This window comes from Carcharhinus amblyrhynchos, chromosome 27, assembly GCF_965287045.1.
Source record: "Carcharhinus amblyrhynchos chromosome 27, sCarAmb.v2.hapA, whole genome shotgun sequence".
Classification (NCBI taxonomy): domain Eukaryota; kingdom Metazoa; phylum Chordata; class Chondrichthyes; order Carcharhiniformes; family Carcharhinidae; genus Carcharhinus; species Carcharhinus amblyrhynchos.
This window is the reverse complement of record NC_137350.1, coordinates 28,124,266-28,149,294: the sequence shown is the minus strand read 5'-3', so window position 1 is coordinate 28,149,294 and position 25,029 is coordinate 28,124,266. Positions and strand designations below refer to the sequence as shown.

General features: G+C 43.2%; 1 protein-coding gene across 1 annotated transcript in view; it reads right to left on the bottom strand.

Annotated features, from left to right (window-relative positions):
* The window catches only part of LOC145359312 (voltage-gated delayed rectifier potassium channel KCNH4-like), a 187,060-nt gene that overhangs the window by 118,940 nt on the left and 43,091 nt on the right, over positions 1 to 25,029 (bottom strand). Inside the window, exon 2 of the mRNA XM_080213902.1 lies at positions 1,483 to 1,716. Within this exon, the coding sequence (XP_080070028.1) occupies positions 1,483 to 1,716 (234 nt within the window). The remainder of the gene's footprint in view (positions 1 to 1,482; positions 1,717 to 25,029) is intronic.

The window sequence follows — 25,029 nt, the reverse complement described above, 5'->3', positions numbered from 1 at the left end:
CATAATAAATTCAATGCTGACACTGTTGGAGTCTCGTACAGGGAGCTGGATAATGAGAGCCTCACAGATAGGTATCAGAATGCAGCCGTTAAAAAGCTGCAACCGATTGTATGGAAGTGTCTACGTATAGTGATGAAAATGTCAGAAGGATTTTCTGAAAGTGCCAAATGGGCTCTTTTGGCACCAAGACTTCTCTATGGTTCAGTGAAATGCTCAAAACATGCTTTACACCAATTTTGAGCTATAGAGAGATTGTTTGGGGATGAGAACAGTGGGAACATATTTCTTCTTTATTCATTCATGGGACATGGGTGTCACTGGCTGGCCAGCATTTATTGCCCATCCTTAGGTATCTTTGGAGGACAGTTGAGAGTCAACCACATTGCTGTAGCTTTGAAGTCACATGTAGGCCAGATCAGGTAAGGGAGGCAGATTTCCTTACTAAAGGGTATTAGTAAACCAGATGGGTTTATTCTGACCATCGACAATGACTTCATGGTCATCAGTAGATTCTTAATTCCAGATATTTTTTATTGAATTCAAATTCCACCAACTACCATGGCAGGATTTGAACCCGGTTCCGCAGAACATTAGCTGAGGTTCTGGATTAATAGTCTAGCGATAATACCACTAGGCCATTGCTTCATCAATGTGATGGTCCAAAATAAAAGACCTAACAAAACAAAAATGGGCAAATGATTGAGCAACACTGCTCCAAGCAGCTTTGGTGAAGAGAGTAAGTGCAAAAAGGATTATCTGGTTTATCCAGGGGACCCTCCTCAAATGACAGCAGTTGTCATCCCAGGCAAAGGTTGTCTGAGTATATTCGAAACATGAGGCAAAAGTGGCATTTTCCAGCAAGATATATATATATCTGAAGGTCTGAAACATAGATGCCAATAAAAGCTTTCTTTGCACTGGCCATACTGGTTAGACCAAATGTGTTACACCTTGCATTATACTCTCATAAATTGAGCTGTATATTGTCCTAGAGTTGCCAACTGTGTTTAAATGCATTCCTGGAGATTCCCTCTAGCCATTAGTTGGCCAACACATCCGTCCTTGTGATGCAATACCCTCCCATGCCAATTAAAAATTAAAAAAAAACTCATTGCCCAATTGGGGTGATGTTTGACTGCTAGCCAAACACTTTCATTCCCCACCCCCCTTCCCCTTAGCAATTTTTGTATCTGGCAAAGAAGAATTTTCAAAGAAAATGATTTTAATAAAAGCTTCTTTTAATGTCCCGATGATTTTTCTCCAGGTCGCGCATGTCCTGGAAATGGATGTTCAATTCCTGGTGACTCCAGCATAATCCTGAAGGGTTGGCAACCCTAGCCTCGGTGAGTGCTGCCTTTACAAACGATTTTGGTGAGTTAACAAAATGTAGGATATCTGAAACCAAAGGCAGTCTGAGTTTATCACAAGCTGTGAAATGAGAGTGAATGAGTGCACAACGCTCGCCAACACGAAACATTTTACCAGATTTCTTGTAGAACTGTACTTCTCCTTGGAACTCTCGCTTGCTGTCGAGCGCTTTATCGATCTGTACGGAAACCTGGTCGTTCGTCTCTGCTCCATGTAGGAATTGGCACCCACAGTTCTTCTGCATAACTTCAGTGCGGGCATAGCCAGTGAGGTCACAGAACCCATCCGAGCAGTAGACAATGGGAAAGCCCTGGTACACTTGAGCATTCGCAAGGATAAAATTGCTGTCTGCAAATTCAAAAAAGAAGAGACCAATTTGAAATTCTCGATCAAGAAATATTCACGACAATGTCACTAAAATCACCCGGCTGGCTAACTAATGAGCACCCATTTCAATGTGGGAGATCTTGTGGGTAGCATCCCTGACTCTGAGACAGAAGTTCCAGGTTCGAGTCCCATCCCAGGATTTGATGGCCAAGGAAGATGCGTTCATAATGCAGTCAAACATGTTGGGAGGAATTCTCCCGTTCCGCCTGCCGCAAGAATCATAGTGGATGGGGAGTGGACCACGGAAAGGGCTATTGACCTCGGGCAGGATTCTCCAGTTTTGGGGGCGAGTGTGGCCAGGGAGTCCCACCTGTTGAGTGTGTCAACCTGCAAATCCTTCCAACTGGCCTATGGCTGGTGGGGACAGCAGGAGAGACTCCTGGTCTGTCACACTTGATGTGAAGTGCCCCCACCTCCCCACCTCAAGCTATCATCCCCTGGCTTATAGTTTCAACTCATAGCTTGAATTTCCTCCCGGATGGCATTGTGCGTCAACCCACAGCAAGCGCACTGCAGTGATTCAAGAAGGCAGTTCACCACCACCTTCTCAAGGGCAACTAGGGATGGGCAATAAATACTGAGCAAGCCAGCGATGCCTATGTCCCACGAATGAATATATAAAAAAAACAGACTGATGACCTATTCCGGGAATTACTAACAACGGAAACTGACTTAGTGCATCACTAATAGTGGAAAGATAATTGGAATGGAATATTATTGCGCCATGATGTTCAATTTCATGAGAAAAACACAGGTCTCGTTGGTTTATCGTGAATCTTGACATTTTTGTTATTGAGTGTGACTGTATGGTTATACACAAAAGCTGGAAATCATGCTTAATTCGCTGTACATCAATAATACTATACAGGAGAACTGGAAAAACTCATCACAGCAGAGGTAGATGTGAAACTGGCAGGGAGGGAAAGAAAAAGACCAGTTAAGAATGTCCCACAATGTGCTACCAGTGGCTTAGCAATTTTATTTCACCCCTTTTGCCATCATACAACACCTGCTGCTTTCATTTGTGAACCAATTTCGTAACCGGGCTTCAAATAGGCAGGTGGATGAGTGAACAAGCAAGGCAGGAGGCAGTTATTTGGTTGGAGGATGGGTGGATGGGACTGCCTCCATTTTGGAGGTCCTCAGGCCTGTTCTCTCCCCTCCATTCTAACCTTACTCACTCGCCAGGGTTCCTCCAGCCTGGTTCCAGCGAAACCCTGGACTTAACTTTACATTCAGGCTCCATAAGTGTGCCTTCTTCAGGACTGCCTGAGTGGCTACTGCTCCTGGTGGTGACAGACTGGGACATGTGAGCTGGCTAACGCAGCTCTCAGAGGCAATATTTCCTCTCTGTTGGGGTGGCCTTGAATCGATTAGCAGCCCAATGGCTGTAAAATTGCTGCGGGTGAGCTGGCAATTCAGCCACATTTGCCCACAACATACCCTGTCCAATTTCATATGCGCTGATGGATATAGGGCATCACGGTGGCACAGTGGTTAGCACTGCTGCCTCACAGCGCCAGGGACCCAGGTTTGATTCCTGGCTTGGGCCACTGCCAGTGTGGACTTTGCATGTTCTCCCCATGTCTTCATGGGTTTCCTCCGGGTGCTCTGGTTTCCTCCCACACTCTGAAAGATGTGCTGGTTAGGTGCATTGACCCGAAAAGGCGCCAGAGAATTTTACAGTGACTTCATTGTAATGTTAATATAAGCCTTACTTGTGGCTAATAAATAAACTTTACTTTACTAACTAACAATATTACACCCACACCCAAACTCAAACACCCTACCCCACACCCTCCTCATTTTCTCAATCTTATTGTGGTTGGACTAAAAGTTAAAATTGGGTTATTCTAGTTGGGTTATCCCTTTGCCCTGACCAGTACTCCTCCCTCTGGCTTACCATTGCATTGCTCTTTGTCGGAGTTTGCTGTGTGTAAATCGGCTACCATGTTTCCTACTAGACAATAATGACTACATTTTAAAAGTTCTTCATTAGCTGCAAAGCAATTTGGGATGTTGGATACAGGTCACTGTGGGAAGTTGCTTTATATGAATACAGGCATTTTTATATTCGCCTTATTTAGAATCTGGCCTCATGGTCTGCAACCTCATTCAGGAAGGGACAGCATCTGCCAAAATCACCTCAAAGAATTAAGCACTTAACCCAGTCACTAAACAGTGCTCAAGGACAATCCCCGCTGCTTCCTCTGCCACCCTCTGGGATGTACCTGGCAGGGAACAGCATTGCAGTTACATGGTAAAGGTGAATTCATTGCCAATGCCACATTGCAACATATTAAATATGAGACCAGCACTGTGGTGATTGAATTAAATGTATTAGATAAAGCAAAGTCCCTTCAAAAAAACTATCAAAATGGATGTTACAGAGGATAGAAGCTTGGGGTTTGAGCCCCATCCCAGGGTTTGATGGCCAATGAAGATGCGTTTATAATATCCTGAAATAGATTAAGTGTGGTGCTGTGTTACAGTTCACTCAGGGAGTCTGAGTTGCTGTGGCAACATGCACTTTCACATCCGTAGAGCTAGAGGTAGTGATGGTGGAGGTTCCACCATTCTATCCACATCATATGATTAAGGTAGTGGCACAGTGGTATTGTTACGGGGCTAGTAAGTCAACGACCCAGGGTAATGCTCCGAAGACCTGGGTTTGAATCCCACCACAGTGGGAATTGAATATCAATGAAAGTCTTGGAATTAACATCGAATGATGACCAGGATGATCTTAAAATGCTCTTTGAAATGGCTTAACAAACCACTTATTCAAGCATAATTATGAGTGGACAATTAGGGCAGCACAGTGGTTGGCACTGCTGCCTCACAGCGCCAGGGGGCCCAGGTTCGATTCCCCGCTTGGGTCACTGTCTGCACCCTCTCCCTATGTCTGTGTGAGTTTACTCTGGATGCTCCAATTTCCTCCCACAGTCCAAAGATGTGCCAGTTAGGTGCATTGGCCATGCTAAATTCTCCCTCAGTGTACCCGAACTGGTGCTGGAGTGTGGCAACTGGGGGATTTTCACCATAACTTCCCTGCAATATTAATGTAAGCCTACTTGTGACGCTAATAAATGAACTTTATCCAACCTGTTTGGCTGCGTTATGAATGTGCCTACCTCAGGGTGGGACTCGAAGCTTCTAGCTCAGAGCAAAGAATGCTACCCACTGCGCCACAGGACCTCCTAACAGGTTGAGTATCAACCTACAAATATTTTCATTCAAAGTACGTGTTGCCACGGCAACTCGGACTCCCGGAATGAACCGTAATGCACCACCGCCAAGGATCAGTTAATTTTTTTTCAAATTCCTTCCTGGATTTTGTTTTGCCGTTTAACATTTGGAATTTCTGTTTTTCGAATTTGAATAATGATATCAACATGTCTTCGACTGATTAGTAAGCAGATGAGCGTGTGGGAGGTGAATGAGCAAACGTAGTTAAAATGGCAAATGCCACGGACGCACTCCAGGTAAATGATTACTCAGCTCTCTGCCGCTGCTGTGTTCAGCATCTCCTCCAAACAGGTTTGTCTCCAATGAGGTCAGCAGCATTCAAATAAAATCATTCAAAAGCAAATCCACATCATGGAAAACACTCAGACCAGGAAATAAAATAGGTCAGGCAGGAGGAGATTGATGGTACGCTCTGTGTGGTGGCGCAGTGCTAAGCTGTGTCCCACAAAACTTCTGGCAGACAATCAGAAAAGCAGATAACTGGAATGCGGATTGGGAAGTCGCAATGCGACTTAAACTATTTACCTATTTTAACTATTAAAAGAAAGTACGCAGGATTTGGACTCCCTTCTTCTACTTTCCTTACTTCCGCTTATCTCCTGTGAGTTTATACTTAAACCTGACCCATAACAGTGCTGCCCATATCCCGACTCGCATTAATTCCCACTGCTCCATCACCCGTGCTCACTTTGGGGTGAATTGTCCCGTTCTGCCCAACCACAGGAACTATAGCGGGCGAGTGGCGCAGATCACGAAAAGGACTATTGACCGTGGGCAGGATTTCCCACTTTCAGGTCAAGCGTGGCCGGAAAATCCCACCCTTTGACTCTCACTTAGGCAATGCTTCAATTTTTAAATCCTCCATAGCCTCACCCCTCTCTATCTCTGTAAGTTACCCTCCCCTCCCCACAACTGTGTGAGATATCAGCACTCCTCCAGTTTTGACCTCTTGACCATCCCCAGTTTGAATCCCTCCACCATTGGAGGCCGTGGTTTCAGCTGCCAGGGGCTGAAGCTCTGATGGTTACAGGGGTAAGATGGGTATAGAGGGATATAGGCCAAATGTGGGCAATTGGGACTAGCTTAGTCGTTAATAAAAAAGGGTGGCATGAACAAGTTGGGCCAAAGGGCCTGTTTCCAGCTGTAGACTCTATGACTCATTGACTAACCCCCTCCCTAAACCTCCCACCCTCTCTTAAGACTGTCCTTAGAATCTTGACAAAACTTTTGACCACTTGTTGTGATGGCGCTTTATGAGGTTTGCCATCAAATCTCTGTAAGGCTGTTGTGATGTTTTGCTATATTGAGTTTGCTATATTGTTATTCTGAAAGACCAGCTGTCTAGGTACATTGACCCGAACAGACGACGGAGTGTAGCAACTAGGGGATTTTCACCGTAATTTCATTGCAGTGTTAACGTAAGCCTTACTTGCGACTAATGAATAAACTTTAACTTTAAGGTGCTATATAAATGCAAGTCGTGGCCATTTGGAGTCACATTGAAGGGGTCAGGTTTTAAGGCTCATCCTACACTGTGGAATCCATATCATTTCACCTGAATGCATCGGCCTGGGACAAAATGTTCAGCAGATCAATATATTAGTAGGATATTCTTCCATATTAATTCTTATGTTACATCTACACTGGTGGTGGGCAACCTGCAGCCTATCTGGATTTGGAGTGCGGCCCACAGGCATTTTGTTGACCGTTGCCTACGTGCAGAGTTGCCAATTTCCACTGGTCTTCATCCACCTAGGTTTTCCCTCCCGGTGTGACTGAAGTGATTCGCACGTAAAATAAGAGCTAATGAAGTGAGATGGGTGCTGATTGCTCACAACATTGACAGTGAGAGCCGCCCGCTCCCTCTGCATCCAAAACGTTAATACCTCTTTTGTTTTCATCATTTGAAGCTGATGATAGTTCTACTAAGATATGAATAATTAAGCATTTTGTATAACTTGTTATGAAATATTCAGTGTGTATTCTCGAGATCATGGTTAATGAACGAGGCTGACTTCAATCTTGTGGCCAACTCAGGTGAAGGAGGGTCACTCATGCAGCCCACTCTCCAGCCTAGGTTGCCCACCACTGGCTTTCACTGTTACAATTGCAAAGGATTAAGAACTCACATTGTACATTTTCATAAAATGTAGATATTCTTATGGCTATTTCTAAATTTAAAACAAAATGAACAAAAGATCCTTAAAATGGTTGAATCTACATCTGTCTGTGACCACTAAAGAAAAGGAGCTGCCTGGCTGTATCAGGGAAACTCACACCTCATTATCGCTGGGGAACCACTAATGGCTGATCCTCTGTGGGCTACTGAAATTCAAAGAGAGCTATACAGTATTTCATAACCCAAGCTGGTCAACAGGTTTCTGCTCAACTGCTAAAACAAAAGGCCCTCAACCTTTCTTCAATTCTTAATCGTTGGGACGGATAATCTTGGAGACCTAGAAGAGGGGTATACATCCCTTGTCAAAGACAGTGTGGAGAGGTGGAAGTCATGTGACGTGGAGCTCTGGCTTGTGGAACCAGTAATATTGCCTTGCTGAACTGCAAAACTCTGTCCACTGATACCCATCTAACTGACGGCCTCATAGAAATGTTTTGGTCCATGGTTGGACCCCTGACCCTCCATCTACATTGCTTCTATTAGAAGTCCTCTGCCATTACCTATCAAGACTGATCCATCTCCGTATGCCTATCTCATTGTATGAAGTCAATATCACTGGGAAAGTGAATAATACAGCATTAGTTTTGAATCCACTGACCTCTGTGAAGAAACACCGACTAATAAAATCCATATAAGGACATAAAGTTCCTTTACTTATCCACTAAATATTCCAGAAAAAGTTAGGCATGTAGGTGAAAGTGAATATTTAATGTTTAAGTTGAACATAAACTCTGGAATCCATGTGAAAAAAATATTTCTTTTCTCTTTTGTCTTGGCCCTGTAAATCTTACTTTTCTCTATTCCTTTTATAATATCTGAAAGCAAGGGGAATGTTGTGAACCCTCTTTCATGTTTTGAATGTGTGCAAATAAACTAATCCTTTGAGTTCATCCTATTTCGAATTGCTGTGGGTTTATTAACAGAAAATTGGATTGCACCAAAATCATTGAATTCTTACAGTGCAGAAAGAGGCCATTCAGCTGAGCAGATCTGCACTGATCTTTCTAAAGAACACCGAGACCCTCCCCTCCACCCTATCCTCATAACCCCATACCTTTACAAAGTAAAGTTTATTTATTAGTCACAAGTCAGCTTACATTAACACTGTAATGAAAATCCCTGAATCACCACACTCTAGCGCCTGTTCGGGTATACTGAGGGGGAATTTAGCACTGCCAATGCACCTAACCAGCACATCTTTGGACCGTAGGAGGAAACTGGAGCACCTGGAGGAAACCCACGCAGATATGGGGAGAACATTCAAACTCCACATAGGCAGTCATCCCAGGTCAGAATCAAACCTGAGTCCCTGGCACTGTGAGGCAGCATTGCTAACCACTGTACCACTGTGCCACCACCATCCTATTCCCAACCAAGCGGTTGGGAAATATGCCACAGCTTACAAAGAATGAAACAAATCATATCATTTTCTGTTTCCAGATGAGTAGTGAGAGGAGAAATTAATGCAGCTTAAATTAACCCTGTGATGTCTGTAACAGAATTCAGAATTATAAGCAACAAACAAGGTACCATTTTTGGATTTGATGTAAAAAAATTATTTTATACTTCAATAATGGAAGTATAAATGCAGGTATTCATTTACATACACATAATGCTTTTGTACCTTATGCACTAATTCTCCAATTCCCATTAGAGTGCTAATTACTACAATTGCCCCATTAGTTTAATTTATCTGCTATTTGCAATTAGCTATTAAAGAGACATTTGATCACCAAACAGAGCAAGTCCTATTGATTTTCTGAATTGTGTCTCACCATATTTGAAATTCATAAGACACTCGGGTGGTTATGAAGTTTTTTTATATATAGGCAAAAGAGATGAATGAATTCTTCACAACTGTGATCCCACCATGAAACACCAGTCTGCCATTCCTTTGTGACTATTTTCTTGGATTGTTTCCCTATTGCCTCAAGTTCAGCTTTCCAACCCCATACATCTCATTCATATCTAATCCCTAAACAAGACCAGCGCACTAGACCAATTATTTCCACTTTTTCTTTGTTCTACCAAAACAAATTTCTTCCACCATAGCTTTGTCCATTCTCTGTCTACATAATTCCAAAATTTATCTGTTGGCCCCTGCTGCTTTGATGTTCTCGAGTCCTCAAGCCTTCATCAGCGCTTTTTCATAATGTCCTTCTATGTTCTCACCTGAACAGGATAGACTCCAGATACTGCTGTAATTGTTTAAGTCTATTCATTAAGTTTAAGTTTTTGACATTTTTGACATTCAACTCTCAAAATTTAGCTTACACTTCTTTGCATACAATTTCTTCCAAATATTATTTAGTTCACACATTTCTTTATCCCTGATTTCAAACCAAAACTTCTGAAATTATTCCTTTTCTCGTCCTAGGTTTCTTCTCAATCATGGTCAGTAGGATATTTGGACACACTAGTATGATTTTCAGTGTCTATCCTTTCATAGAAACATAGAAGAAAGGAGCAGGAGGAAGACATTTGGCCCTTCAAACCTGCTCCACCTTTCATTACGATCATGGCTGATCATCCAACTCAGTAGCCTAATCTTGCTTTCTCCCCATAACCTTTGATCAATCCCATTCGCCCCAAGTACGATATCCAGCCACCTCATCTCACTGACATCAAGGATCAGTCATGATCATATTGAATGGCGGAGCAGGTTAAAAAGGGCTGAATGGTCTACTCTTGTTGCTAGTTTCTATACTTTGACAATCTTCCATCCCACCAACGTCTTTATTCACTCAGATTATCTGTCCAAATTTCCATCACCTACAGCATGAATCAAAGATGTCCTTCCTTCCTCCTCTTTGCTTTATGGAGAGTTTGATCCTCCCAAGAAATAGTTTTTCATTCTTTCACCATCCCAGCTTTCATTTTCCATTCCAGATGAAACATCAAGTCATTCATGTTCTTCACAATATAGCGCAGAGTCAAACACTCTTCCCCTTTGAGAAAACTTCCTCTGATTACGTTTACTGTCTTCTCTGCTCAAGGAGTAGATTTGACAAGTGCTGTGCCCACAACCCTCCAGGAGCAGGCCCGATCTTCCTCAGACTCATTATTTTAACCCCACTTCCCATTCACACTCTAAACGGGATTTTACAGCCTCATTTGGGCAAGACCAGAAATTCCTGCCCGAGGTTAATGGAGATTTCCGTTGTTAGACTCTCGCCTGCGTCGATTACGTGGCGGGCGAGATGGTAGAGTTCCGATCTCTGTATTTAGCCTCCTATGTATTCCAACCGTGACAAAAACAATCTCTAGAAACAATAAGTAATCTGCCCTGTGGGCTGAATGTTAGCTTTATTAAGATTTGAAGTATTAATTGGTCATCAGAATGTGATTCTGTTGGGGAAGGGAGCCTATACACACGACACTAGCGTCCATATTCATTTTCTCTTTAGGATTGTTAGAATTAATGTTTCTTCCTGATTCTGTGCTCCCAATTCAGATTTGTGTCTTTTCCAAATCCTTCATCTTGACTTTTCCCATCTCTGTTGGCTCTTTTTGGCCTAAGCTACTAGCAAATTATTTTAATATCTTTCTATTGCTTCAGGAGTTTCCACCATTCATCAGATTCCTACAATTTGTTGATTAATTCATTCACCAACTTTCTTTCTGCAATTGTTGTCATCTTCATAATTATCTTTCAGATTTTATTCCAATACTCAAAGTATTAACCTGTCATTACTCTTGGCAAATGCTAATGGACCTGTTTCTCCCAGTTTTTATTTCCAAGTTGCAATTTATTTTTGTTTGTGACACTACTGTTGTAGGGGTTTGAGTGATCAATTGCTAAGTTTATTCCATGTCCTCTCTGTGGTCATTTAGCCATCATCTTGGAATGGTTCTTTTGGGCTTAACCCACGATCTGCTACTAACCATGGAGACCTAGGTGTTGAGTTGAAGCATTAATCTAAAGAATTGTGGACAAACACACTTCAGAAATCACAAGTCAGGGGTACAGCCAACTCCCAACATTCGCGACGCCATCAGTTGTGAATCTGTTTAGCCGTGTGAATGTGTTCATACGCCAAATTGCTATTTGCGGCCCCGAAACCTTGTTCATCCATGATTTAGACTTTCACGTTAAACTGTTAGACTGTTAAACTCTTGCCTTTCCAATGTCTTTCCATGCAGAAAGTTCACATTCCAAACATTCACCATTTGCGATTTCACCCTTGGCAAGACTTCGCGGGAATGGAACTCCCACAAATGATGGAAGTTTGTACGAACAAACAAAACAGGAGCAGAAGTAGGCCTCTTCTGCCCTCAAGCCTGCCCCGCCATTCAATAAGATCTTGGCTGATCTGTTTGTCTTTCACATTCCCATCCACCCTCAATAACCGATGATTCCTTTGTCTAACAAGAATATACCTACCAGCACCCTAAAAATATTCAGTGACCCCTCACCTCCAGCACCTTCTGAAGCCGAGAGCTCCACAGTCGCACTGCCCTCTGAGAGAAAAAAAATGTTCCCCTCATCTCAGATCTAAAAGAACAACCTGTAATTTTAAATCAGTGCCTTCCAGTTCTGGAACACCCTATCCACATGTACCTTGTCAATACTGTTCAGGATCTTATATCCTTCAATCAAGTCACCCCTCATTCTTCTAAACTCCAGTGGAAAGAAGCCATGTCTGTCTAACTATACTTTCCATTGTGTTTGTATAAGAGTATCAGGCATTCACTATCTGAAGAAAATGAAATGGGATGGTATCTCTTGGGACTGGTGTCAATGAGCAGAGATAGAAATCCTTTTCAATCCTGGGTAGTTGTATTCAATGATGGATTTAGCTTTTGCAATGTTCTGACGGTACAATAAACAGGTGAACAAGTTGAGTATTAAACATGATCTCCAGTGTGATAAGCCATACTGAAGGTTTATTATTAGTCCCACTCACAGGACACGTACAGATGTAAGTGCTGATTCATAGGAGTCATGGGGTCTGCTTACTGAATCTGTCGTTTTGCGATGAACACAAGTTTAATAGTGAGGGAGCCCAAGCAGAAAAATGGAAAAGGAAACGCTGTCAGCCATGGCTCATTTAATGGCTAACTCACCTTCGAAAAAAATTGTCATGTTTTCACGTCTCACTGTGAGACTGGAGCGCAAAAATCAAAGCCGCACTTTCCGAGATGCCACCATTCAATGCAGCTGTTAAATGCAGGCCCTTCTCTAAGGGGAGAAGGGAAAAAATGAAATTTCTTGAGGGGCCCCAGTGGTAGGGTTTCCACAACGAATTAGAGATTTACCTCCCTCAGGGGTCCTCAAGACTGATTCAGTGGAAATGCTGTCAGCTTTGGTGCCCAAATTTGGGACTCAGTTGCTCAAGTGTGGCGACAATGCTCATCCTTACTTACTCTCCATTATAGTAATACATGGCACTGTGGTACAGTGGTTAGCACTGCTGCCTCACAATGCCAGAGACCTGGGTTCGATTCCCGGCTTGGGTCACTGTCTGTGTGCAGTCTGCACATTCTCCCTGTGTCTGTGTGGGTTTCCTCCAGTTTCCTCCCACAATATGAAAGACATACTGATTGAATACATTGGACATGCTAAATTCACTAGAGTGTGGTGACTGGGGGATTTTAATAGTAACTTCATTACAGTATTCATGTAAGTTGACTTGTGACACTAATAAATAAACTTTAAACAGGTTTAGACCTGGGAAAATCAATTATTAAAGATAACATCCCTACACTTCATTCTCCGATACCTTTACCTCAAAAGCCTAACTTTTGGCATTTCTTCCAAATTGTTGAGCTGCATTAAAACTTCCACCACAGAACTGTGCAGCCCAAGGGACATGAAGTGTGTGGGTGTATTCTAGTTAAAATAAATTAACTGGAATAAAGTACAAAAAAAATACACACAGACACCATCTGCGTATCTGAGCGAATCGAGTGCTTTATCAAACAACACATGCTGCAGAGATGCTAATGTGCTCCTGAAAAAGGACACCAGACTTATTATTTAGATGAAAGGGGCATCTTTCACACTTCTGAAGCTGTGGTAAACTCTGATATACATTCATGCTCAAACATAGCAGGTTTTTAGAACTGAATGTCAGATGGGGATCTCAGGAGAACATCAGCATACTGCTCCTGACAGGTGCTCGATATAATGTTCAGAAAATAGATGGCACAAGGACCTTCTAATGCACAGTGAGTAATACACAGCCGTCTGTATTAGCATCAGCATTAGCATATGTCAAATTCCTACTTCGGGTACACACTGAGTCATAACAAGCTTAAAAAACTGAGCTTAAAACTGCATTTTCTATTGACTTTAAAACTTAGTTCCATCCTTGTGGAATTATTTACAATAGAAATTATCTCCCACTAACTTTTTATGGAGAAAAATATAACAACAGTATGACAACTTGTTGATCCACTGCATTTCGAGCAGGTCATAAAGTCCAATTGGTTATTTTGGCTGTCAGTGTCCATCGTATAGAAGTGGAGGCAAAAGTGACACCACTTCAAAAGCACCTGACTGCCTGTAATGTGCTTTGGGACATTCTGAGGTTGTAAAAGATGGTTATATAAATGCAAACTCCTTCCTTTAAGGTTCAACTCACCAGTTTGTCCGTCACTCTACCTGATACCATACAATATGAATGTGCAGGAACAGCAAAGGGAGGGAAAAAAACCACCAGCCCACAGTGCTAACCCCAGCAGTGGTTAGCACTGCTGCCTCACAGTGCTAGGGACCCGGGTTCAATTTTGACCTAAGGTCTGTGTGGAGCTTGCACATTCTCTCCGTGTCTGTGTGGTTTTCCTCCCACAGTCCAAAAATGTGCAGGTTAGGTGGATTGGCCATGCTAAATTGCTCCTTATTGTTCAAAAATGTGCAGGTTAGGTGGATTGGCCATGCTAAATTGCTCCTTATTGTTCAAAAATGTGCAGGTTAGGTGGATTGGCCATGCTAAATTGCTCCTTATTGTTCAAAAATGTGCAGGTTAGGTGGATTGGCCATGCTAAATTGCCCTTTATTGTTCAAAGATGTGCAGGTTAGGTGGATTGGCCATGCTAAATTGCCCCTTATTATTCAAAGATGTGCAGGTTAGGTGGATTAACCATGCTAAATTGTCCCTTGGTGTCCCAGGATGTGTGAGTTGGGGGTAGTACCGGGGTAAATGCATGACGCTGTGAGAAAGGGCTTGGGTGGGATGCTTTGTCAAAGGTTTGGCACAGACTCAATGGGCCAAATGGCCTCCTACTGCACTGTAGGGATTCTACGATGATTCTAAGGCCTTTGTGAGTGCCATGTTTCACCAGTATTAGTAAAACAAACCAAAGATGAAAATTAAACCCGTGAGCCGGGAAACACCTCGGGAAAGACTTGTCCAACTCCTTAAAGAAATCAAGTCAGCATCCAGGTGCATGGTTACCCATATGGCCAGGAGGCAAGCTTAACTAATTCCCTTACCCCCAATACACTCCAGTGTCCTCCTCCCCAGGCTCTGATTCTTGCTCCCAGGTTGGATGCACAGAGTTGGGACATTTCCCAACTCCTTGAAGCTGACCTGGGAAAAAGAGGTCAGATTTTCACTCTTACTAACATCGAAAGAGAGCTTCCAACCATGAAGCACTACTCGATTTAAGAGCTGTCAGACTAGGTCATGTGTTCCGCTGCTGGTTTGGGTCTTAAACCCAGCAATCTCTAAGGCAAGAGTGCCACAAAGTTAAAGTTTATTTATTAGTCACAAGTAAGGCTTACATTAACACTGCAATGAAGTTACTGTGAAATTCCCCCAGTTGCCACAGTCTAGCACCTGTTCAGATCAATGCACCTAACCAGAACATCTTTCAGATTGTGGGAGGAAGCCGGAGCACCCAGAGGAAACCCATGCAGACACGGGGAGAAGGTGCAGATTCCACACAGGCAGTGACCCAAGCCAGGAATCAAATCTGGGTACCTGACGCTGTGAGGCAGCAGTACTAACTATTGTGCCACTGTGCCATCCCAATTGAGCCAGACTGGCATTTAGGTTTCAACAAAGGAAAAAGCAAAAGATGCCAGAGAATCTCAGCAGGTCTGACAGCTTCTGTGGAGAGAGAAGAGAGCCAACATTTTGGAGTCAGGGTGACCCTTCATCAGGGCACTTTATCAGAGATGGCAACAGTCGCTGAGGAAGGAAATAGGGCTGTGAGAGCGAACACCAGGAGGAAAATGGAAAACACTGAAAGTGGTCAGGGTAAAACAGACAAACAGAAATCCTTAAGGAGAGAAGAGCAATATTTTTCAGGGAAGATATCCCTTGAAGAGAAGCGGCAATGAGTTAAACACTAAGATAAAGGCAAAACACCGCAGATCCTGGAATCTAACGAAGGGTCATCCAGACTTGAAACGTTGGCACTATTCTCTCTCTACAGATTCTGTCAAACCTGCTGACATTTTCCAGCGTTTTCTGTCTCTGTTTCCGATTCCAGAATCTGCAGTATTTTGCCTTTCTCTTGCCATTCTCACTTCCCTGAATAAGGAGTTTTTAAAAAACACAATTTAAACACAGGCATTTGCTTCATTGTGTATTTTTGGAAAGCAAGAAAGGTACAAAAATAAATCACTCGACAACTTGGACAGGTTAAGTTCCTGCAGCAGTCCTGTTTAGTTAACTCGCGCGCTGATTTGTCGAAGCTCTGCCCTAAATTTGGCCAGAAAAGCTAAAAATATTACAACAATGAATTCCCTCAACAAAGTGATGTAACAACTCATCTCGTCCCATAAAGGGAATGGACGCGAGATACTTTCACGATTAGTGACCTCCCTTTGCCTCAGCTGCTGTCAACAGCCAGTTCTGTTCATGTCCATAGCAACAAAAGAAATAGAAGCAGGAACAGGCCATTCAGCCCCTCGAGCCCAATCTGCCATTCAACTGGCTGATCTTCCACCTCAACATCATTTCCTGTACTATCCCTGTATCCCTCGATAAATTTAACAACTACAAGTCTATCAATCTTAGTCCTGAATATGCTCAATGGGTGGGAATTATCACACCCTCCCTGCATCATGTTTTGGGGCAGCAGAGGCAGCTCGCCATTGCCCACAGCAGGACCTTCCGGTCCCACTGAGGTTTCTTGTTGTTCCCACCCTCTGCCATTAGAGAACCTACAGCTGGGGGGAAATGGGAGGGGCATTGCCATTGGCACTACAGGAAGATCCCACTGGCAGGAATGTCTGGAAAACTTCGGCCAATGACTGCTTCTCCACAACATCCTGTGGTAGAGAATTCCAAAGATTCATCACCCTCTGTGTGAAGAAATTCTTCATCATCTTGTTTTGTTTTCAACTTCGGAATTACAGTAAATTGATATTTAGCTACTCTCTTAGTCTCTTTTCCTGTAATGATACTGTGCCTTTAAAACGTATATTTATATCCTGTTTCTTGTAAGGGGTATGTTTAAAATTCAGATCTGTTTTGCAGTGTGACAGTTTATCTAGGAAAACCTTTCAATTGGTAGCTGGGAGAACAAGGTAAGTATTCATTTTAGACATGGAGTGTTTGTTTAAGCATAGCTAATGCATTTGTGTTTACTTACATTCCCCTGGGGTATCAGAGTAGACCTTGATTCGGTTGTCATGTGCTTAATGGGAGGAGCTAAACTTGCAGGAACAGTTCAGTTTCATTTTCATTTTAAAATACGAGCAATTGCTGCCTGGGCAACCAGGAGAAAACAGTGTCTCTTCCTAAATGCTTCTGAAAGCTCCAACCTACTAACCTAAGCTAAAGCAAGTAGGCCTGTGCTTTGCTAACTAATTTTAAAGAGTGGTTTAAATCTATCAGAGGAATATCGCTGAACTCAAACTTATTGAGATAGGGTAGCAGTTAAGAATTGTATCTTGTCATATTTAAGTATTGTTCAACTGTTAAAGGTTCAGCAAATTCATCTGTTATAATTAAACTGTATTGTTAAATAAAGTTTGTTTTGAAAAAACTTCTTGGTGTGTCAGTAGAATTGTGCCTGGGGGTGAAACATTTTATACTCACACTAATACCAAAACAGAAAATTGCTGGGGTCTAGTCTGGTTTCATAATGTACTTTGGAGTTTCTGACCTAGCACCCTAACAACTCTCAAATGCCAGGGTGCTTTACAGGATTTCAGATCCTGCTAATGAGCATTTTTGATTTATTGAAAGATTTCCAAATGTAAGAATCTTTTGGTGTCTCGTGCCACAGACACCGAGCTTTAGGGGAACAGTAATATTCTGTCCTGGCTGCTGGGAGTTGGGGATACGTCAGAGATCCACACAAAATATCAGCAGCAGATCTTCACGCACTACTTCCCTTTATAAATCTTTTCTATGGGTGGGATTTTCCAGCCCTTCCAGCTGGCAGGATCTTCTGGTTCTGCCGAAGGCAATTCCCCACCCAACCCCCACAGTGGGAAGGGTGATCCATCCTAAACACCATAGAGCTTGGCAGGACCGAAAGATCCCACTGGTGGCCATTGGTGAACCACTTTCGACACTGGAAAACATGCCACTGGTGAGGGGGGATTCCCAGCTTGTACCTAATGTTGAACTTGTGCTGCAATGGATTACATTCTTTAAGTTGACAATTAAGCATAGCTGTCCTATCTTGGGTAGCATTAGTGAATCATTGTAAGTGTATATAAATCAGTTTGCTCTGGGTGTCTGAGAGGAACGGGGGAGGGAGTCGGGGACTTTACTACCTTGGAAATAAACCTGTGTTTTTTAAAATTTTTATTCCATCCTTAAGGTTACAATGGCAATGTCAGAATGGACTGGGCAAACCTAAATCAATACCTTGCTTGCTTCAAAAACCAAGTTCAAATTCCAATTGAATCCAATTCAGGGTCCCCTCAACAGAGACAAACAAGATGGAGCTGACAGGAAAAGGCATTACATGCCTTGAGCGTGATCTGTCACTTGATCGTAGCCAAAAGGTCAAGAAGTGATGGTGGACTTCAGACCCATTCTTCCTCTTATTTGAATTAACATTCTAGACAGTGCCATATTCTTAACTTGTCCCCTTGAGTACAAAAATTCAAATCTGGATGAAAATATCATAAGGCCATAAGATATAGGAGCAGAATTAGGCCATTCAGCCCATTGGGTCTGCTCCGCCATTCAATCATGGCTGATAAGTTTCTCAACCCAGTTCTCCCGCCTTTTCACCCAAACCTTAGATCCTCTTTTCAATCAAGAACCTAGCCATCTCTGAATTAAATACATTGACCTGGCCTTCACAGTCTTCTGTGACAATGAATTCCACAGATTCACCACTCTCTGGCTGAAGAAATTCTCCCCCATTTTGGTTCTAAAATGTTGTCCCTTTACTGTGCCCTCAGATCCTAGCCTCTCCCATTAATGGAAACATCTCCACGTCCACTCTATCCAGGCCTTTTGACATTTTGCAAGTTTCAGCGCCACCTGAATCATCCCAATTGGTCAATTCAATTTTAACTCCAGTCTTCTGAGGAAAATGCAGTACTCAGTGTTTGTGAAAGGTATATTGTAGAATCAGTCATCAAATACCTTGACGTTAACGGCCAACATACCGATTATTTTTAAAATTGTTGAAGTCTGAATTTGAAATTTGGGAATCTGAGGGCTGACAGATTGGATGAAGAGAGATGGGTTGTTCAGCAGAATTTAAAGGCAATTTGCTCTGAACTATTCTCACTGAGGTTGAGAGGATGGCAGCTGTTAATCTTACAAAGGGGCCCAGAAGCAAATCATTTGCCATCCTAGTGATTGTGGGTGGCATATTATGTGCTTGTGCTGAAAGCCAAACTTAAGGAACATTCAAGAAGCTTATCTCTTAACTGCGGAGTCGGCCTAAGGGATCGAGTTGCTTAGATCCCTTAGATCATGGTTTATGCTGAGTTTCCACATTCTCCCTGTGTCTGCGTGGGTTTCCTCCATGTCCTCCGGTTTCCTCCCACAATCCAAAGATGTGTGAGTTCATATATTCATGGATTACCCAAAGGTTAAGAGAGTGACACCAATGAGGCAGACGATGCTTCTCAAACGCAAACATTAATCCTGCTCTCCTGATTCTAGAAATGTATTTTCAATCTACACTGATTTTGATTTGATTTGATTTATTATTGTCACATTGGGATACAGTGAAAAGTATTGTTTCTTGCGTGTTACATAGACATAGAAACTAGAAGCAGGAATAGGCCATTTGGCCCTTCAAGCCTGCTCTGCCATTCATTTTGATCATGGCTGATCATCGAATTCAATATCCTGATCTCTCTCCCCCTCCTCCTCATTCCCCACCCCCCCCACCCCCCCCCATTTTCCTGAGATCCCTGGGTCTCTGGAGTACTTGTCCAGTGACAATACCACTCTACCACTCATGGTACACAGGGGAGAAGGAAGGGATGGTGTAGAATGTAGTGTTACCGTCATAGGGTGTAGAGAAAGATCAGCTTGATACTTGGTCGGTCCATTCAAAAGTCTGATGGCAGCAGAGAAAAAGTTGTTCTTGAGTCTGTCGGTACGTTTGTCCTCCTCTACAAATGTTATGCAACAATGTAGCTAATTGGGGTTGGTTTTGACCTAGCCCTATGCTGAAGGCTTGAAGTTAGAGTGGGACAGGAAAATAAAGGGAGGGAAACTGTGTCAGAACATCTCCCGATGCACTCCTGCCAGCTGGAAATATGTAAAAAGGAAGAGGGAGGTCAATGTGAACATAGTCTCCTCAGAGAATGAATCTGGGGAGATAGTTATGGGAAACAAGGAAATAGCAGAGGAGTTAAACAGGTATTTTGCATTATGGTGGAAGATGTTTCGAACATCCCATTAATACTAAAGAATATAGGGGAGGAATTAAGTAACACACCCATCACTAGAGAAATAGCATTAGACAAACTAAGGGTAGCATGGTGGCTCAGTGGTTAGCACTGCTACCCCACAGCGCCAGGGACCTGGGTTCGATTCCCAGTTTAGATCATGGTCTGTGCTGAGTTTCCACATTCTCCCTGTGTCTGCGTGGGTTTCCTCCATGTGCTCCGGTTCCCTCCCACAATCTAAAGATGTGTGGGTTAGGTGGATTGGCCATGCTAAACTGTCCCTTAGTGTCAGGGAACTAGCTAGCTAGGGTAAATGCATGGGGTTATGGGGATAGGGCCTGGGTGGGATTGTGGTCGGTGTAGACTCGATGGGCCGAATGGCCTCCCTCTGCACTGTAGGATTCTCTGATTCTAATGGGACTAAAGGCAGATAAGCCGCTTGGCTGTGTTGACTTGCTGTCTAAGATCCTAAAAGAAATAGCCTCAGAGATAGTTAGTGCATTGGTTGTAATTTTCCAAAAATCCTCGGGTTCTCGAGATGTACTGGAGAATTGGAAAACTACCAATGTAAGACTCCTATTCAGAAATGGAGGGAGGCAAAAAGCAGGTAACTATAGCCTGATTCGTCTAACATCTATGTTGCAAAAATGTTAGAATCAATTAAAGAAATAATAGCAGCATATTTGCAAAATCATAACCTAATCAAGAGGAGCAGCAAGGCTTCATGAAAGGGAACTGGTGTCTGGCTAATGAAGTCTCAACCAGAGTGGATAGAGGGGAACCAGTAGCTGTGTTGTATTTGGATTTCCAAATGGTGGTCAACAAAGTACTTCACAAAAGGTTAAATCAGAAGGTAAGAGCCCATGCTTTAGGCATGAGTAGAGAATTGGCTAATGGGCAGGAAACAGCGAGTGGGGATATAGGGTTCTTTTTCAGGTCGGTGACCTGTAACCAACAAGGGTTCCACATGGATCAGTGCTGGGACCACAACTGTTTACAATATATATTAATGACTTTGTAACCAAATTTGCAGATGACACAAAAGTAGATGGAAAGGCAAGTCGTGAGAGGGATACAAAGAGTTACTGATAGATCAAGTAAGTGGGCAAAAAGTTGGTAAGTTGAATAGAATTGGGAAAATGGGAAACTGTTCATTTTGGAAGGGAAACAAAAGAACAGAGTATTCTTTAAATGGAGAAAACCTGCAGTAATCTGCAATGCAAAGGGACTTACAGGTACTTGTGCATAAAACGCAGAAAGTTAGCACACAGGTGCAGCAGATAATCAGTAAAGCTGATATGTTGGCCTTTAGTTCAAGGGGGTTGGAGTATAAGAGTAGGGGAGTCTTGCTGCAACTATACAAGGTACTGGTGAGACCACATCTGGAGACTGTGAGCAGATTTGGTCCCCTTATTTAAGGAGAGATATTATTTCATTGGAGGCAGTTCAGAGAAGGTTCGCTAGGATGATTGTTGGATGGGGGGATTGTTTGATGAAGAAAGGGTACAGAGGCTTTGAATCTAATCATTGGAATTTAGAAGAAGGAGAGGTGATCTCATTGAAACATATCAGGTGGGATTTTCTGGGTACACTCGCCCCATGGTCATAAATTCCTGCCTGAGATCAACAGCCCCCGACCTCTACAATTCCCAAGATGGACGAGACAGGAAAATTCTGCCACAGGACTCTTAAGGGGCTTGACAGGGTAAATGGTGAGAGGATGTTTCCCTCATGAGAGAGTCTAAGACCAGAGGGCATGGGGTCTGAATAAAGAGGCAGCAATTTAAGACTGAGGAGGAATTTCTTCTCTCAGAGGGTTATGAGTCTTTGGAACTCCTTGACCTAGGGAGCTGTGGGGGGCAAAATCCTTGTGTATTAAGACTGAAATAGATAGATTCTTGATCAAAAAGCAAATCAAGGGTAATGGGGGAAAGGGCAGGGAGTGGACGGAAGAAATGTTGGATTAACCATGATCCCATTGGATGGCAGAGTAGGCTCTAGAGGCTGATAGGCCTGCTCCTGCTCCTATTTCTCCTGGCCTTATGGGAAATGGATTGATTGCCCACTCCAGGGAGACAGGCAGCCAATTAACATTGTTAAGGCCCCAGTTAGGAGGTGACATCCAGGGAGATCGTTCCATTATCGACAAGTTCGAGCTCTAGACTCCCAATTTGGTCCCGATGTCAGGAGCCCGAATTCAGTGGGAAAAGTCCTGCTGAGTGTTTTTATGCGAAACATGTTACCGCAAAAGGAGAAAACTTCTTGTTTTTATGCGAACAGATTGAGAAGGAAACTGTGAATAATACAGAAGGCGGCATGTATTCGGCACTGCAAAAAGTGAGATCGCTGCTGCGTTTTTCCATCAGGGAGAGGATTGAGGTGTATAAGATTTTGAGGGGTATGGACAGGGTGAGTAGGAAGCAGCTGTTCCCCTTGGTCAAGGGGTTAATCACAAGGGGGCAACCTGACGGGCAGGAAATTCTAAAGGTTTTGAGAAAGACAATTTCACTCAGAGGGTGATGAGAATCTGGAATGCACTGCCTTGGAAGGTTTATCATATCAGGAGCGGTTGAGGAGCCTGGGTCTACACTCGATGGAGTTTAGAAGGATGAGGGGGGATCTAGTTGAAACTCATAGAATACTGAGAAGCCTGGATAGAGTGGATGTGGAGGGCATGCTTCCACTAGTGGGAGAGACTAGAACTCAAGGGCACACCCTCAGAGTGAAGAGACACTCCTTTAAAACTGAGGTGAGGAGGAATTTCTTCAGCCAGAAAGTGGTGAATCTGTGTAACTCATTGCCACGGAGGGCTGTGGAGGACACGTCGCTGAGTGCCTTTGAGACAGGGATAGATAGGTTCTTGATCAATAAGGGGATCAAAGATCATGGGGAGAAGGCAGAAGAATGGGGATGAGAATCATATCAGCCATGATTGAACAGCGGAGCAGACTCGATGGGCCGAAGGGACTTTTCTGTGCTGTATGACTCGATCAGAAGAAGTGGACTGGTGGCTGCAGAATGCATCCATGTCTTCTCATAATGACTTGAGGGAACTCAGGTCAACTGGGGCAAAGGGTCAGGCACAAGCAGCTCCTGAGTGCTCAGCCAGGATGCACCAAGAAGGCATTTTGAGGTGTCAATATTTTGTCCGGGTATTGTGCTGGCTGCCTCTTTTTCCTGCTGTGACAAGTCTGGGACTTATCGCAGATTCAGGCAACAGGCTGTCTACGTTTCTTTTAATATTCATGTCAATAGCCAGAAAATTATTAACCTCCTGATCGAATTTGCCACCGGTACTTAAGTTCACCAAGGTATTATTCCCTCGCACTAAAGGACAAAATCTGCCTCTGCAGGTCCATTTTCCACTGCTCTGGCTGTCATATCCAGTGTGTCTCTCTTCAAGGTTCTTATCTAATTTTACTTCAAAGGTGTCAGCTGTTCCATTAACAGCGAGTCGTTCCACAAAAGTAATGTTTCCAGTCAAGTCGTGAACTGAAAACATCTTAAAAGCTTTACAACAAAGTCATAATTTACACCAGTGTGGCAGAGCCTCGAGAGGTTGCATTAACATGGCTTTCATAATCCTCGCCTGGAGGGAAAGGGTGGTTAGACATAGAGATTATTCTGACAGAAAATCACTGCCAAGCAAAAAAGAAAGCCAGTCAGTGAAAAGGCAATGAGGATAATATCATTGGGAGGATATTTTACACAAGTCACCCAGGAAAAGAGGCAGGCTAGAATCATAGGATCCCTACAGTGCAGAAGGAGGCTATTTGGACCATCAAGTCTGCGCCAACTGTAATCCCACCCAGGCCCTATTCCTGTAACCCCACATATTTATCCTGCTAATCCCCCTCAAGCTAGAGGAGAATATGCAGACTCTGCCCAGGTTCGTGAGAGTAAGAAATTTCAAGTTTAAGTTCGTTTATTAGTGCCACAAGTAGGCTTACTTTAATATTGCAATAAAGTTGCCACGAAAATCCTCTAATCGCCACACTCCGTCGCCTGTTCAGGTACACTGAGGGGGAATTTAGCATGGTCAATGCACCTAACCAGTACGTCTTTCAGACTGTGGGAGGAAACTGAAACACCCGGAGGAAACCCAGGCAGACACGGGAAGAATGTTTGTAAACACAGTGACCCAAGCCGGGAATCAAACCCAAGTCCCCTGCACTGAGACAGCAGCGCCAACCGCTGTGCCACCGTGCCATGGTAATAATAGATGAGTTTCAGCCGTCTGCAGATGGGAGGCAAAACTGCTACAGACCAATGTCAATGTCAAAACACAAACTCCATTAGCAATGGGACAGAACTGACATGGGGTTTGATCTTTCTATGATAGGTGGTTGCTGCTACTAATTAGCTGAAAAACATGTTATTTTCCTTAGATTCAGCAGTCCTCACCGTGGGTTGGGTTGATTCTACTTGCCCGTCTATTCTTAATGTATGATCATGTGACAAAATGTTTTCTAAATTACGACATTCGTAATTCTGCCGGCTCCCAAAATCTCTCCAGATGCTTTTTTCCATAACGTCTGACCATAAGGAATAGGGATCAGTCTTTGCAGTAGGCTTTGTAGAACCTATTACCATGAACATTGCAGCCGATAGCCAGTTATTATAAGTAAACATTGTGCAGTTGTCACACTTGCTCACTACACTGAGAATAAAATGTTCTGCTGCTCCAGTTGAGATCGATATTTGTTGAAAAGATTATTGTCAGTGGTTTCTTTAAGCTGTTTAACATTGACTGAATTTATTTTTGGTGTTCGCATACTTAAGTGTTTCTTGCTGCAGGTAAAACACCCGCATCCAGGAATGAAGGAAAAAAAAGACACCTGGCAAAAATGCACAGTTGCGACTGTGGCTGGTTTATATTTAGTAAGCAATTTAAATGTATTTTTCTCGTACAGGTGTGATTGTCACAATAGGAATAATGAGCTCTGGGGAATAAAATGTTTTTCCACTTAGCACTCAGAGCTTCAAGCTCTTAGTTAGACCCACTCTAGACAAGGTGTGGTGCAGAACATGGTCTACATTCATAGGAACCCTACAGTGCAGAAGGAGGCCA